This window comes from Amia ocellicauda, chromosome 13, assembly GCF_036373705.1.
Source record: "Amia ocellicauda isolate fAmiCal2 chromosome 13, fAmiCal2.hap1, whole genome shotgun sequence".
In the NCBI taxonomy this organism is placed as follows: domain Eukaryota; kingdom Metazoa; phylum Chordata; class Actinopteri; order Amiiformes; family Amiidae; genus Amia; species Amia ocellicauda.
In genome coordinates, this window is record NC_089862.1 from 28927054 (window position 1) to 28944538 (window position 17485).

The 17485-nt window shown below is 38.0% G+C and overlaps 1 protein-coding gene across 10 annotated transcripts in view; it reads right to left on the reverse strand.

Annotated features, from left to right (window-relative positions):
* Positions 1-448: 448 nt before the first annotated feature.
* The window catches only part of limch1a (LIM and calponin homology domains 1a), a 137835-nt gene continuing 120798 nt past the window's right edge, over positions 449-17485 (reverse strand). For 7 of the 10 annotated variants that reach the window (XM_066720482.1, XM_066720483.1, XM_066720487.1 and 4 more), the window contains 12 exons: positions 16473-16547; positions 13787-13812; positions 12467-12580; positions 10181-10273; positions 9021-9188; positions 8390-8505; positions 7791-7906; positions 6748-6865; positions 6243-6326; positions 4992-5100; positions 4569-4671; positions 449-3973 (listed from right to left, as the gene is read on the reverse strand). In XM_066720482.1, the coding sequence (XP_066576579.1) occupies positions 3948-3973; positions 4569-4671; positions 4992-5100; positions 6243-6326; positions 6748-6865; positions 7791-7906; positions 8390-8505; positions 9021-9188; positions 10181-10273; positions 12467-12580; positions 13787-13812; positions 16473-16547 (1148 nt within the window). In that variant the 3' untranslated portion in view covers positions 449-3947. The remainder of the gene's footprint in view (positions 3974-4568; positions 4672-4991; positions 5101-6242; positions 6327-6747; positions 6866-7790; positions 7907-8389; positions 8506-9020; positions 9189-10180; positions 10274-12466; positions 12581-13786; positions 13813-16472; positions 16548-17485) is intronic. The other 3 variants (XM_066720485.1, XM_066720484.1, XM_066720486.1) reach the window with 3 other exon arrangements.

Below are 17485 nucleotides of genomic sequence, written 5' to 3' on the forward strand. Positions count from 1 at the left end.
ATCCCTTTATGACCACCATGTACCCATCCTCTGATGGCTACTTCCAGCAGGATAATGCACCATGTCACAAAGGTCCAATCATTTCAAATTGGTTTCTTGAACATGACAATGAGTTCACTGTACTAAACTGGCCCCCACAGTCACCAGATCTCAACCCAATAGAGCATCTTTGGGATGTGGTGGAACGGGAGCTTCGTGCCCTGGATGTGCATCCCACAAATCTCCCATCAACTGCAAGATGCTATCCTATCAATATGGGCCAACATTTCTAAAGAATGCTTTCAGCACCTTGTTGAATCAATGCCACTTAGAATTAAGGCAGTTCTGAAGGCGAAAGGGGGTCAAACACAGTATTAGTATGGTGTTCCTAATAATCCTTTAGGTGAGTGTACAGTATATGACGTATGTAATTATATTTTATAATAAAAGACATTTGAGAACATTCAGATTGGTTTTGTTGTAGTTTAATGTCAGTAGAAACTGTGCTGGGTACGATACAGAAAAGAGGGACAGGAATTCAGTTACAATCATAATTCCTGTAAGTAGCTGGACCATGCTAACCAAAGGCAATACTGCACAGAGTAAAATTGACCAGGTTCATTTACTTTTGGATGAGTGGTATGAATGTGGGCAAAAGATTATTTTAAGCATTTTGTTTTTAACACACATTTAAAAGTTGCCACACCATACTTCTAAATGATCAATACAATCAACCAGCATTTCTCCAAGTCCACTCAAGAGCTTTATCTAATCTCAGTCTATATACAGTTGAGCTTGCATATCTTGATAGAATACAATTCATACATGCACAAACTGTATGGGTGATGATACAGAATACAGGGACATTAATAGAGTTACCATAATAATTCATGTACATTAATATTATTATTATTATTATTATTATTATTATTATTATTAATAATAATAATAATAATAATAATGATAATAGTTACTGGCAGTAAAAATTAGTCATCTGGTAAACAATTGCTGCAGTTCAAGTAAAAATGGCAATTCATTAAAAAATATTCTATATAAATTTGATTTGCAATTTGTGAGGGAATCTAGGAATCTATGAATTTTCTTTGATAAAAGAATACCTATGGAATCCTTCTTATTTTCTTTTTTACAAAGACAAGACCAATTTTCTGATATCCAAACAATGTTGGGTCCTCTAGGCAGATTAGTGTTATATGTATTGGAGGAATAAAGGAAGGAGAGAAAGAAAAGGAGAAAGATGGGTATTAGTAAGAATAATGCATTATGGGTAAATAGTGAAACCTTTGTCTGCTTCGTCTTAACCAGTTTCTAAGTATAATCCTCATAATAAAAACACTGATACATTTTAAAACGTTTTATTTATAAACATACATTTGCTATAAAAGCCATTGCATTTGATTTTTTTTCTTTTATCTATTTTCCTGTTTGTTTTTAGAGGAATATCACAATAAATATAGACCTTAACCACAAGTATCACTCGTTTCGCTCCAAAGCAACCCCACCCCACACACCAGCACATCTTGTACTGCTTTCATTGCTGCCCTTCCCCAACAGTCAATTCTCACTTTTATTCTACCTATAATAAACATAATAATACACACATCAGTACTGACGTTTAGGAATACTGCATACCTGAAAAGAAAACAAAGGTGGGAGCGTGTAGCTAAATTAACTGAACATTCCTTTGCTGCAAGCTATGAAAAATGAGAAACAAAATGCAACATAACCACCATTATGGTTTTACTGGAAAACGTGGTTTAATCTAGAAAAACTCTTCACTGAATAGTCTCCAAAAAAACACCCGCAGCAAGATATGAACTAAATTGGCAGCTACAGGCAGCACAGTGCTAAACTGTATTCTGGGGAATTAAATATTTATTGAATGAGGAGGTTTAATGCTGGCAAAAATGCTTCAGATAGATCACTCATGAAAGAAAAGAGAATATGGTGTACACTTTTCATGAACACAAATAATTGACTAGGCTATAGGACGAACACAGTGATGTACACATTTTCCATACAACAGAAAGGAGTATTCTTGTTTATGTGCATATGAATACATACATACATACATACACACACACACACACACACACACCTGCAGTTGAAAATTCACATTGCATTTTGAGAGTGAAGGTTGAATTTAGTCTAAGAAACAAACAACTGTGACTTGTAAGTGTGGTGTTTTTAAAACAAGGTAATAATAATAATAATTAAAAAAAAAAAGTTGACTTTGCTTCTGCAAAATCTTCCCAGTCCATTCCACATACAGAACTCCCACTTCCCTCAAGGCTTCATTTTTCCTTTTTTTATTCAAAGAAGCCTTTCATGCTCATATAATTGAGCTGAAGACATCATCTTTGGATTAAACCTACAGACCCAACACTCCACATTGTGTGCAACCGCTTGCATGTCTAAGGCACGGGTTCAATGCAATGACATCTCAAGTAAGAGTTTCAAACAGAACAAAAATAAACCAAGAGTTTTGGAAACACATACAGAAACCATAACAACATTACCTCTGCAAGAGCAACCAGCTAGCATGCATAACCTCTATGGTTTAAATAAATTAGGGCTAACTTAGTAATATCTATTGCTTGAACAAAGAAAACAAAACAAGTTAATTCAGTTGATTTGACACATGAAAACAACTAGGGACGAATACCTGTGTGCTTAAAATATTAACCCAAGACATCTCTGAGCTGCCTTTATAATATACAGGCAGGATAAATATTCAACTGACTTCAAAAGCAAACTTACACCAGCAAAATAATTGAGTGGGGTACAGGAACTTAAAAAAAGAAAAATAAATTACTGGTGAAAAAATAAAATAAATCAACTTAAGTCAGTAAGCTCTGTACATAGTTAATGCTGTCATTACATGCTAAATGAAAATGTTTAATTCAGCCAACTAAAATGAAGAATTTAAGTTACATTACAGATGGACAGTTAAGGCATTACAAGTTTCTAACTATGTGAACCTCAAAATAGTTCTTATGTTCTTTAAGGGAGAATGGGGACGGACAAACATATTACTTTTGAAAAAACATTAAATGTCTGAACAAGACCATTTTATTACTTGCTGATCTTTGTCGGTTCTTCTTTTTTACACTACAGTCTTAATTTGAATTGAAATGACAGCTGTTTTAACCATGGACCTAAATTCACAACACATGAAGGTTGAGCAAGTCTTGAGAACCATATCACTTTACGTGCAGGATGGCAGTGAAAAACACCACGCAGAGAGCTTGACATTAAGGTGCAGGAATAAGTAGAATAATATTTGTAAGTCTTTGCAGGTCTATCTAACCGAGCCTTCCTGTCTGCAATATCCAAACTCCCCACTAATACAGCCATCTGTTCTACTTCAGAAATATATACCATAAGTAAAAATGCCATTCACACTGCTCCTTTAGTCATGTTAGTTTCCCACTTGTTTTCCCCCATATATATTGAGGTTACCATGATCAAGACAATGATTGAGTCTTTTAAAGCAGAACAGGTTTACTTCCTTATTTTTTTTCTGAGTTACATGATTATTGCATCTGTGGGTTACAATATTGACTTATATACAACAAGAAAATGTACGTACAATTTTGAGAAACAGTTTCTTTTTCAAACTGGGGTGAAAAAAAAAATGTAGTGTATCTTAAAGAATATGCTGGGATACATGGAAATGTAACAGCCACCTATTTTATGAATGGATTTATATAGAGAGGAAAACAATACAAAACAAAAATACATATATTAGTTTCACTGGAAGACCCGTTCAAGGCCTTTTGTGGTTTGTGTGATAGGGAAAACCCAGATGTTGCAATGAGAAGACCAACTGACTCTTCCAGAGGAGACTCAGCAACATGTCCCCTGCTCCTGGACATTGTCTGGATAAGCAGATGTTAGTTAATGGAATCTTCATTCACTTCTGGGTTCACAACGGATTCCAAGTTATGTCACAATGTTGTTGGCTGACCAGCAGCTAAAAACAGAAGAGGATTTAAACATTAATAATTCTGTCTGGCTGAGAAAAAAAACAATGAGACCCACTCATGACCCTAGACATCTGCAAGGTGTTCGGGGTAATCAATCTGAGGCCCTTTAATTGGATCAGCTATTAGCATAATTGGGCTTAGATACCATTAGCCATCTAGGATTTATGTTACTTATAATGCTTGAGGACGGTGACTGTCCAGGACCAAGCGTGAGCATTCCTGACATAAGCCATGTGACAAGTCACGACTACCACTGCTACCTTCTTCTCATTGTCGTTATAAACTATTAGGTTAATGTAATTATCTTTTTGAACACCCGGTAAAAGGGGCATACTATCTATGTATCAAACAGTCATGGAAAAGGAATTGTGCTACTTCCCCTTCTCAGGCACTGTGTTTTGTGTAGCTCACTCATTGTGAAAGTGGTGTAAAAAAATGCTAAAATCAGTGGAATCTGGGAAATGGCCAGAAACAGACTGCATAAGCTTACTCCTCCAAAGCGGCCTACTTCTTTGAGTCTACACAGGAAAAGCAAGATGCCGCCAGACAGTGCGGTGCTGAAGCAGGAGGCGAGGAACTCACTGCGGGATTTGATATAGCACTCGTTACAGTTGAGAAGACCGTTGCGGATCCGGACGTCTGTGCCGGTGGTAGTGTCTCCCAGTTGTCCCTTGCAAATGCCACACTGATAGAAAAGAGTACGAAAAGTAATTACTGAACTGGAAGCTAGTACTGTAATGCCAGGGCATATCTGACATAAGACCTTTGAGTCTGCTATGTTTTTCATTTAAACTGAAACCCCCCAAACCTCAGTACAGTACACTACAGAGCATTTCAGGCTGCTGGAGGCATTGGAATATAATTTTCAACTTTTTTTAACTGGGTTACACATCTTAAGGAACATTAGCTGGCTGCTCGAAGTTTATTGACTGGAGAATATTAATTAAAAGAAAAAGTGTATGAGTCTCAAACTTGGGCTGAACCATTTGAAGCAATGAGACTTACCTTGAAGCACTGGATGTGGAAGTAGAGGCTGAGCGTTTCTATGATCATTGCAGCGCCTTTGCCCAGGGGGTGACCACAACTGGAACACAGCTTCTTACCACTGACCGACCTGCAGGGAATGAACACACTAGCACCTTAGGGGTTGTGCATTACTGCCCCCTTCCTGCCATAAGACTGCATAACTGCAGCATCCAGTGTCATCAATTGGGGACATTTAACCTATAAATCAGTACGATTGTGATTGTGTGTGTGTGTGTGTGTGTGTGTGTGTGTGTGTGTGTGTGGGTGTATATGCCCGTGTGTGGGTGTGTGTATCTTTGTGTATTCAGAGACGAAAAGCTCTGAGGATTACAGATTGGCTCTTGGGTAGGAAGTGTAGAATGAAAGATCCAGAAATTTAATTCTCTCTCTCTTATTACTGGTATGTAATTACACAAATGTGAAAGAAAAAATAATAACTTCAGTAATTCTCAGCTCCATAGATATGCAAATGGAGAAAAAATGAAAGCCATTATAAAACACAAAATGAAAAAATAAAACATGTTGATAAAAAAAAAAAAAAAAAAAAAACAATAATAATAATAATAATAATAATAATAATAATAATAATAATAATAATAATAAAAACAAAGTTGTACCTCCAATTGCAAAACCTTAAACTAATGAGGCAGAAAATATGAAGAGGTTGGAAATGAATGATTCACACGCAGTGGAGAAAAATATATGATAGCTCCAGTGCTTTTAACCACCTGTCATTCAGACTGCCAGACTCTGTGTTTTACAGTGTGCTCTTGCAGGATAAAATGTATTGAGTCAGGTATGAACAAGTATGCATCCTTAACCTGTACAACTCTGCAAAATTATGAGCAATGGATTTGATTTTCATTAAATCGTTGAATGATTGAATAGTACTGCCAAGAGGAGGCTTGATTCTTATAAATGCTTTATGCTTAATATATATATTTATATATATATATATTTTTTTTTAAACTCCTCTATTAGTACTGACAAGGGCAACTGTAAAAATCTTCAGATGTGATCTGAAGATAATGCAGATCTTAACTAGATATTCAATTGTAAATAAAAGTGCTTTTAGGGTGCTGCTATGCAGAGTCAGAATAAAAGTAGTTTAGTTTCTCCATAGCCTTGGTAAATCACTGTGTAGTGGGAGACTTGAAAACAACAATCCACATACAAACTCCCACATGGGCATATGAATGTATTGTGTGCAAACGTGATGCACCTTCATACCTGTTAGGTGATTGGGTTTGAAGACTGGATGAGCATGAGGATGATTTTGATGGACTGATTCCTACATTTTCATAGGATCCAGACCTAAAAACAACAAACCAGCATTAACCGAAGGATCGCCTTTGTCAAACTGATCACAGGACGGGACACCAACATAAATCACACTAAATCAACATTGACATGTGCAATGAAATGGCTGGATTTTACCCATCATGCATTGTGTTTTTAAGATGAGTGTCTTTGCAAAATGGCGGACTAAATCGTGACCCAATTGAGACGCACATCAGGTAAGACGTATGCAGTGCTCACGCTCGCAAGACCTATGTAATACAACCATTTTATTTGACTTTATTCAATTCTTGATCTTTTTGGATATGCCTATAGCTTTCTAGCCCTAGTGAGGGTTAGGAAAAAATAAATCTGGAATGAGTTACATTCATACAAAACATACGATTTTTAGCCTGCAATTGCAAGACACTAACTATTGATGATGCATATTGCAAACCTTTTCATGCCCCCGGTCACAGCCTGCTGCTGGCTCCAGTTTCGATCCAGAGAAGCAGTCTTTTTCCACACTTCCTCTGGCTGTTTGGTTAATGGCTGCTTGTTGTTCCATGACGCATCTGATAAAACAAAACGTTTGTCTGACAAGAGCTCCGGCACCAACAGCATTTACTCGGAACGCAGTTACCTCTACTCAGAAATGAGTTTGAGTTCATTTTCATTCGGCATGTGGGAAGACAGGGTTGAATGGATTTGAAAAGTAGTAACAGATGGCGGAAGACATTATCCCATATGTCCTCCATAAAAAAGGAGTCTTCGCCAGGTCAAATTCAGTTTGGACAGTGTTTTGTGTGTGGCTGGTTTGTGCATGATTTTTAAAAGGGACAACATAATAAAAGTGCAAAGTGAGCTTGCTTTTAAGAGTTCAGCCAACCCCAAAAGACACATGTAGTAGAAGGTATATACAGGTCATTTTGGCTAAGCCAACGAGGTGGAATGAGCCAAGGAGCTGCTGAAAAGGCGGTGTCTGAGGTGAAAGAAGGATGCAAAGCAATGAATGCTGGGAAAGTGAGTTTGTTGCTGGATACTTATTCTTGAGAAGGTATAAGTCAGGCACTAGACTGGGATTTTCCTTCTCCTGGACTTCAGTTTAAAACTCCATTTATGTAGCCAAATCATTTAATTTCTATTCTTAAAGGTGCACATGGATAAATAACATTTTTTTTTATAAACCATTTGAATATTAAGGTGACCCAAATTAGATTTAGAATTTACTTTGCAACCAATTTTTTTTTTGTCCCTTTTGAGAATCACTCAGCAGCACCAGCAGAAAACATCTGTGACTAAAGTAATTAACCAATTTAACTTCTATTGTACAATTCTTGTAGTATTTAAACATCCTGCATCCCTGTTCCTGCTTTGTTTTGTCTCCCTCTCCTCATCACTGAGTTTACAGGTTGTAAAATAGAGGTAAGAAGACACATTGTTAAACTTCAAATCAATAGCTTCGTAAAGAAAAACAAAACAACATTCCTCAAAGCTTACCCTGAATGAACTGCAACTCTGACACTGCTGGTGGACTGTGGTCTGAAAGAAGTCTTTGGCCGTTTTGCTGACTCTGGACAATTGTTTCGGTGTGGGTGATGCTTTGAGAGTGAGAGCTGCAGAGAAGAGCAATTTAAATAAATAGTGTCAGGGTAGCCAGATGGGGAAATTGCATTACACTAATGTCTACAGGTAGTCCACCATCTGCTCCTACTATATTCCTACTATCATTTTACATTGTCTTGACTTCTATATATTTCTATTATGTTTAATGCATCACTGTGCTGATTTGTAAAAACAAAGCATATTCTGGTTATTGATCCCTACTACTGAAATCAATAATCTGTAGTTTCATGTCATTTATTATCCATAACTGTAAAATGCTGACCCATTGCATATGTTCAAATGGGGTACATATTCTTCAGCGTCTCATTTGTTAATAAGTGCATACCCTGATAATCAGTATCATATTGTACTGTCTGTCTTTCTGTGAATGGTTATTATTCACACAAAATAACAAATCCAACCACTATCATAGTGAAGTTCAGATTTCTGTGGGCAGACAGGAGTCCATAAACACACTGTGGGACCTCACGCACCTTTCTGTCATTTTCTCTTCTGCCTTCAGAGTCATCTTCTGTTCTTTCCTGACGCCATTCTGTTTTCCATTGTCACTTAGTTTTTCATCCTTCTCAACACCTTCTTCTTTTGCTCTCTGTTCATAAGACAGAAATGGCTGTACATTGAAGAAATTGAAAACCAGGAAGTTGAAGAAAATACAAAAACTACTAGAGTAACAGGGAATCACTGGAGCAGAGCAGCTCCATTCCCAGCAGGGATTCAGGCCAAGAGGGATCAGGGTAAATTAAGCACACTAAGTGAGAATAATGCATTCAAAGATATTCACTGTGTGCTCACTGTATAATATAAAACATGCAAAACAATGCCTGCCCAGAATCACCAAAAGGGTTACTTCCATCAGAGTCTAAGTGAGGAGGTGAATTCTATACAAATCATGAGCCTTTATCTGCATCGTGTGTATTAACACATCCCCTAATTGCCAGGCCTTTCCAGAGACTTGGTTTCTCAGGAACAAATGTTCAGGAAATACAGCCTGGTCTGCACATTTATTTTCTGAGTTTCACCTAACTGAAACCGGACTGAAAATAAAACAGGCCGTCTACATTCCCACAGTGACTGCCCTGACCAGTGGGCTTGCTTCGTGCTTACCGCCTGTCTCTCCAGGAGCTCCTGCTTGTGCTCCCAGTCTGCCAGTGAGCGCACTATGGTCCCTTCGGGGTCCAGTGGCAGGTGGGGCTGGTCACTGCGGCTGGGGGAGGACAGCGTGGACGAGCGTGGCGTCAGCGGGGCCACGGTCTCCTCCAGGATCTTACGCTCCTGTGCCGGGAAACAAGGAAACCCGCCATGATGGATCAGCTAGTATTTATCTGCTTTTACAGCAGCGTATTTTACACCATTAACTCAAGGCAATGAACAACATTTCAGTGTAAATTATACAGCACAGAATTTACAGGTTTGTGTTTGGGGTTCACACACAGCAACATAACACAGATATGGTCTCCATACAGGCAGAATAAATGTGTAAATGCATGGAAATTATATACATATCGTTATTACCAGAGCTTTACTCATGTGAAGTAACACACAATTGTTAAATAGGTTAATAAGTCATCCTTATCAGCCTGCAATTTATACATATTTGTAGAGTTTACATATTGAATATACACACAGAATTAAGTCTTTGGCATCTCTTTGGATTTTGACGTGGTGCACATTGTTAATTTTCTCATTCCAAATAGAACTGCATTGAAGAAATGACCCAATTAAGAGGCAGAAATGATTATGTTTTCCACAACTGAAGAACTTTGTGTTTAATGTTGACTAATAAAACCTGGGACTCTGTGGTCCTGCCCTGCATTTCAACTATGTTGTTTAATTCTGTGCACATAGATTGAGCAAACAATCTTCTCTAATGTGAGAAAAGGTGCTGAGTGATCACAAAGGCATTTCTCTCTCTTCCTCAGTCCCAGAGAGCCTCCGTCAGCTCTCTCCCACAACGCTGTGGTCCGTGATGAGCACAGACTGGAGAGGGAGCAGCGCCATCTAGTGAGCGACAATCGTCTCTGACACCCAGTCTGCTCTCACTGGAGCTCAGTCAAATACCCAAGCACACGCAGACACGATGGACACTTCAAACAATGATTGATAATCATATTCAATATGCTGACGATATAATATAAGTTATATTTGCCTCATAAGCCTTTTTAATGTAGATGAGAAGGAAGCAGATTTCCATACATCAACAGAATATTTTCTGAGTGTTCACCCCAACAGTGTTTTTACTCAAAAGGATAACAAATATCAGCCACCTCCTCATGGTACTTGCGCTCCTCCTCTTCCACCTCTTTCTGGGCTCTCTCCCATTCCTGCTTCAATTTCTCCTGCTCTCTCTGGTACTTCATCTGCAGAGGTAGAAAGAGCCATCAAAAAAACTAAAAACCATTTATCCATTATCGCCTTGGAAATGAGGCAACTGCCAAATGAAGACATGATATGAATCAAATCCAGACTCTAGTATTAAGGTTTCCTGTTCAAATCTGATTTCTCATTTGTGTAACATGATTTATTATTTACTAAACTTGTCACCATTAACATCTTTCCCAGGTCTTTAGCGGGTGTTTATGGGAGTATTTTGAACTTCTATTTTACCTCAGAGTTCCTATGTTAATGTGCATTTTACTTACCTGCCCAAGTCTCCTTGACTTCCATAGCATGATTTCCTAGACCTTCAAATCTCTGTCCTGACAATAGCTTCTGTTCCACAGTTTTCATAAGTGAGAATTGCAATGTTTCGGATCTGAGCTCATGACGGTGGTTTTAACACAATCCAGGAAGAAATTGTTCAGGCACTAAATTACATTCATAACACCCAAAAGCACATCCAGCTCTAAACAAGGAAGCTGCCGCTACCATAAAAATATATTTTTTTCTTCCTTTTGCTAGAGAAGTTTATAACATGAAGGAATGTCAGCTTCATGCAGTCCTATATACTGGAAAATGTATAGTTTTTATAAAGACCTGTTCATGTTTGGACTTACTTACATTTATTTGCATATGTATGCTTGAAAGGTGCAGTATTATGACCATATTTAAAAAAATGCAATGACTGTAGGAAACTAGATAAACAGTAAACATAACATAGTACAATCTGAACGGTTTTAATTATCAAAAATAATAATTAATATGAAGAGTCCAAAGTAAAAAAACTTTGTCATTCTAACATTCATTACCTAGGTTTTCTTTGGAGTACAAAAACTCCCGCCATTTCTTACAATGGAACCCTGCACTTTAGAACATAAGAAGACCATAAGAAAGTTTACAAATGAGAGGAGGTCATTTGACCCATTAATAACTAAGTGATTCACTTTGATTTATTTCCATTTCATAGGTGGGCTTTTTCTTGCAGCATATCAATTATATTTTTGCTTCATTCAGGTTTAAACCAAGCATCTGATTCCAGAAAATAATGCTGAGCACACTGCACTGTCATTCATCACATAACCATAAAAGCAGGCACACAGTATTTGTTTCCAACATTATAAAATTAAAGGCTACGTTATTTCCACACCAACAAACACCAAAGCCATGCTTGTCCATGCGGACACTCCCCACAGACCACATGCAACATCACATCAACATGCATATGCCCAGCAGACAGGTGAGCTGTGACAGCAGATTGATCACGTGTTGCTTTTTTGTGCATATTTTGGATTAAAGCAGAGCACCTATTGGTTTCAGCAAAGCGCTTCCCTTAAAAGGGGGAGATTTTGCTATGGCACTTGACGTAACATTAGCACACTAGCACATGTGAGACACAGCGAGAGCTCCTCTCCAGTGTGGATTATAGATTTTATTACATTACACTAATCTGTAAATAAAATACAAATTATATTTCATCATTAAACTTAATTTAAATAGTTGTGATTCTGCATGTACAATATATTTATAACTCCTGAATTGTGTCTAAATTACAACATCTCTGAAGAGGGATACCCAATTCCTGAAACTGAAGGAAATACAAGCTCTTTTTTATCTGATGATTATATAAGGTAAGAATTTGTTATAGCATTCCTAAGTGCATAGAGTGAGCGAGGACTGACAGTAGACCCAGAGGATCACAGCAGTGCTCTCTAAATGCCAGCACAAAGCTATTGCCAACGAAGCAATAGTCAGATATTGGCCAAGCTATACTTTATACAGACGAACTGAGGAGAAACTGCTGAGACAGTCATTTTTCCCCCCATGTGTGACAGAAAATAATTAATTGAATCAATCAGAAAAATAAATAAACTGACTGTGCTGGTTTGAAAGTATTAAAAGGCTTTTTTTCTGTTCCAACCCTGCTTTGGCAATAGTTAAAAGTAACGATGAAGCCGAAACCTTATAGCCATTTGATGTGAACAGAATACAACATGGGGGCGTACTGCAGCATAACCGATTCCACCAATACCACCAATACCAAAACAACAAACAACAAACAGAAGAATGCACAGTGAGTCAATGTGATGAGTGTTAGTACAGCGAATCTGGACATGCGCGGTGAGACACGGCAGGGTGTGCTGAAGCCGGGGTGAACACCAGCGCTGTTAATATACCTGAAGCATGCGTTCCTGCTCTTGCTGCCATCTTTCCTGCCGCTTGCGCTCCTCCTCGGGATCCCATGACCAGTGGTCAGTGCGTTTAGCCAGATTTAACGGAGGAGCTGCGATCTGACAGGCCACACCAAGAGAAAGGGATGTGATAGAACGATGGTCCATCAGGTGTTAATGCTACGTGTTGGACAGATATTAACCTGCATGGTACCAATGCAGTCTATGTTAAGAAACTACATAAATAAAAGGAAATCATAATGGATGGAACAGGATTCTGTAATTGTTTCTTCATTATGCCATGTTTAGCCGTTACAATAGGGACTTGCGTATGTAATTCCTAGCAATTCTTGTTGTGCTTGATAATGAATAAAAAACAATTACTGTTAAATTGGCAGTCTAATTTTCTGATATTCTAATTGATGATGTTAGACAATTTAAAAGTTATTCGGAACAAGGTGCAGTACACGCTACATGGCAGAAAATGCTTGATTAATATGGTGCTGAATCGCTGGGTTTGTGCTGTCCAGGTTGGTTGTTCGTACTTGTGGAATTTACCGGTCTGTCTGCCATTTAAACATGTTCATGTGTGAGAGATTGTATGAATCTTCATTTCCTTATATGTTTTTAATTTTAAAAGTTTCGATATCTATATCTGTGTGTACATTTCAGTTTTCCTTGCTTTGAAAGGAAACATACAAGCCTCACAAAACTGCCTCAGCTCATGGGATGAGTATCTACTCCTCAAATCAGCCTCAGGGTCTGGCAAGGTTATCTTTGCACCAAAGGAAGATGATTTTATAGAGGTATTGATCTTGGCAGTGTCATTAGGGCTATGTTTTACAAATACATTTCACATTTGAAATAATGAAAACAATGATGGGCTGTTTTTGTTAATTCCTTTAGTTTTCCTTTTAATTATTTGTACAAAAGTGTATAAAAATGATTAGAAAAATATATATAATTAAAATAAATAATAAATAGTTGTAATATTCTGAGACTGCCTTGAATTTTTTACATTTGTTAGACAACACTGCTGAGGCCCACGCTTCTCTTTGTGCCGTATCCTAATGATAATGTTAATTCAGTGCTGCTTTAGGACACGTTAATGGATGGATCCGATCGGGGTCTCCACAAGACTACTTCATTACAATCGAGAATGATGAGCCATATGAAATGATTATCCAATTGTTTCATATCAGTTTTTATCATCTCAAAGTTCACCACACCTGCTAGGTTTCCACATCCTCTTCAATTAAAGAAGACCAATAATCACAGCAAACTACAGTTAAACAACAGAACCGCACAGTGATTCTGAGCACTTACATTTGAGATTTCTTCCTCCGGGCCCCCTGCGAAGACAAGAGAAAAAGCAGGTTACACTGGATCTGTATTATACGGTCTTATAACTCAACCCTTAAGCTGAATTGTCACAGGGGAAAAAGCAACAGACATTTTAACTGGATTAGTGCAACAATATTTGATCTTCAAGTAAAACGTGTTTTTTTCTGAATGTAAAATCACAATCACTTCTATTGAGTGCGGTTCTTGAATAGCAGGGAATTAGCAGCAAGAATCTGAAATGCTAGGGCTGGAGCTACAAAACAGCTGCGTTTGTTACATACCAGTAATATACTGACACCTAGAGGAAGCCTTTAAGATGGTACTCTAATGTTAAAAGAAAGCTGATTTATACTTATAGCATTTTTACATGGTGGCAGGGCCTTTACACAATTTTGCAGCATTGCTTTACAGCTCTAAGCTACACAGGTGGGCAGTTGAAAACAGAGCAGCAACTCAGAACCAGTATTCAATTCAATTCTAGTTGTCGAATAAAGCCCAGTTCCATACACCTCCCTATTTACATGGCACAATCAGGCATTTTATTGCGACATGAAACACAACCCCAAAAAGTGTAGTTCCAAAGCTGCAATGGGGGGTTGCACTGAGAGCCATAGAAGAGATCCCAAATGAACAAGACTTCAGACAACTTTCTATCAGTCAGGCAACATGTATAAGAAAGCCCAAACAATCATAGGAATTGCCATTTACTGCAGATTTGTATGTATTTGTGATAGAAACAAACACACAAATGTCACATTGTGTTTAATGTGCACACTTTTGATAAAAACAATGATTACACAAAATGAGAATTCAGCTTACAAGATTTTACATTCTGTCATAGACATTTACTTGAAACAATGGAGAAAAATGCAAAGCGAGAGACATAATTTTCTGTGAAGGACAAGATGTAAAACTACCATCACTGGAAGGCCACAATTCCACAGCAGAAAGATTACCCTGAACAAAGATGAAACCCTGTTCCCTTCCCACACAGACCATCAACAGCCACTAAGTAAAGTAAGTTTTAAACTGAAAGTTGAAAGATCAGTACCATATTTTAATCTTTGCTAATGGGCACCTGAAAACAAGATTTATATGGCTCTGGCAGTGAAGTGTTTCAATGAGATTAGTATTTTTAGTCTCTTTCTGCAGATTGAGCTGCCAATGACTGGACCGTTCTGTTCTAGAATGCAAGAGTTGTTTGTATCCTAAAAGATATTGGAGAAATTGAATCACTGCCAGGTAAAATAGGACTCAGACCGGAAATGCACTGTACAGGATTAACGGAAAATGCCCAAAAGCTACATGGCACAGCAGAAATCCTTTTAATACAGTGTACCATATTCTGCAAAACACAGGGCGCTCTATCTAATTGAATTCATCCCACAAAAACAGACAAGAGGTCTCCTTGTCACAGTTCATTGTGTATGGAGAAATGTCAGCTGCTGGCAATAATTAGGATCACTTTGTTCCATTTTCGAACGCGTTGCTTTCTGTTCCCTTAAAGAAGGCTAATACTCATCAAGATTCAAATGGCTTGCACAATGCAATGTATCGCGTGCAAACAAATACTATTTTTGTATTCTTTAAGTAATGAAGTAATCTTGAATGAGGCCAGTGGAATAAGGTAACTTTTGTTTTTAGATTGAAAATACTGCATAATGGACAGTGTTTTGGAAAAAAATAATAATAATAATAAAAAAAAAAAATATATATATATATATATATATATATATTTTGACTAGCCTTCTAACTTTCACAACAGCACATATGGCTATTTATTTATTATTTCAGTACAAATGGTCATCTCTTTTGATCTGCTCAAAGTATCAGTCTGTGTGATCAGTGCAGACACACAGGCTGCAACATTGAACATTTACAATGGAGTTAATGGTCTCTTATGAACCAAGCAGTGGTTACTGGTGAAAGTTTATGTTCTTTGATCTGACTTTCCTTGGGGAAATGATACTGCATTGATGTTTTTGTACACAGGAACAGATCCTATGTGAAAGTAAAAACAATAAAAGAAGATGACTCTTTCTGTTATTTATTGGCACATCTCTACATAGTGTCACAGCAGGGCTAGCTCAGCTATTAATTTGACTTGGCTGGAACCTCTACAGTGACTTAAAAGCCATCATTGAAGTGATGTATGCATCTGAAATGCATTTCTTGGAATTGATACACAGACACACCTTTTAAAGTCCCTACTTATTTTTAATGGAAAAAAATGATCATTTTTATTTCTTCAAACAGTTATTATGAAGGAATTTCTACTAAGCTGTCAACACAGACAGAAGCCAGCAGTCCTTTGTAAACAGGTAAACTGAAGTGACAGACAAACAATATATAGATCATGGCAGAAAAAACGTATAGTACAAAAACTGGGCCAAATAAACCACATTATATAGATGCATATAATGTGAAGAGGGGAGAGAATCATAATTGTATTAAAAATGTAAACGACTGGCATTCATACACTGCATCACGTTTGGACAAGTAATACATAAAACCGTCCATACAGAACGAAATAAAGCACGACAAGGAAACAGAAAGTGAGGGGATGGAGGTGTACCGCATACACTGCCAGCAGGCCCCTGGGAAAGCCGCTCTGAGCCCCCTGTGCAGCGCAGTGCAGCCAGAGCACAGCCAACATGGCGCCATTTACCTGACTGGGTGAAGAACTCCCAACGCAGCCAGGAGTTCCAAACCCTGTGCGGAACACTGGGACTGTTAGTCAACTCTACCAGCGGGCAGAGAGCGAGCGCCGGGGAAAGAAAGGGGAAACAGAAATCATAAGAATAAGTAAATAAATGAAACAAACAAACTAAATAAATAAATAAAACTGACGGCAAGGTGGTGGGATTGACAAGAAAGTCAACTCGAGAAATTATATCTGAAAGCCCCCCCCCACCAGCCAGAGGAGGATGCATTTCAAGGTTTCGCTGCTGATCAGTGTAGCAGTAGGCCTCTTATTTGCAAAGAAAAAAAAAAGGCAACCCAGGAAGGGTGAGCAACACCATCTTAATTTAGTATTAATGATCAGTAATACCTGTTAGAGAAGGCTTGTTGGGTTGATCAGTAGTAAACAGACCTGTGCACTCTTGGTTGATATTGTGGACGTATACACATATTCTGTGTTCCACTGATCTGGAGTTATTTTCAGCTTAAGACATGTTCAACTGTTTTGCTCTTGTAAATTGAAAGATCCACATTTCCTTGCTACAGCAGCAAATGGCACAGATAGTATGAACAGTTTACTTTCTCTGTTTCCTTTGGATTGTGTTTGAAACTGGTTATTTTCCCACAATCCCTGAAAACATCCTCCCGAGGAATTCTTGAGTAACTTGAATAGGATTTCGTAATTGTCTTACGAAAGCCACAAGGTCCGCAAATAAACACTCAAAAAAGTCTTAGTGTTAAGCAGCATTATGCAGTTATACCCTGTGTAAACGCTCGAGAATAAAGCAGTAGCCAGTCTTGTTTATGGCATGTCAAGGATATCAACATGAGCTTGAAAGGCAAGAGTCATTGAGATGTGAACAAACCAACAACACACAATCCTAGTCATCATCTTTTCCCAAGTCAAGCCATGTTGTTCTGATGGTCGGACATTGTCCATGGATCCCATTATGTCAGCCTATGTGGTGTTGGCAAGGGTAAGCAGCTTTTCTGGTCCAC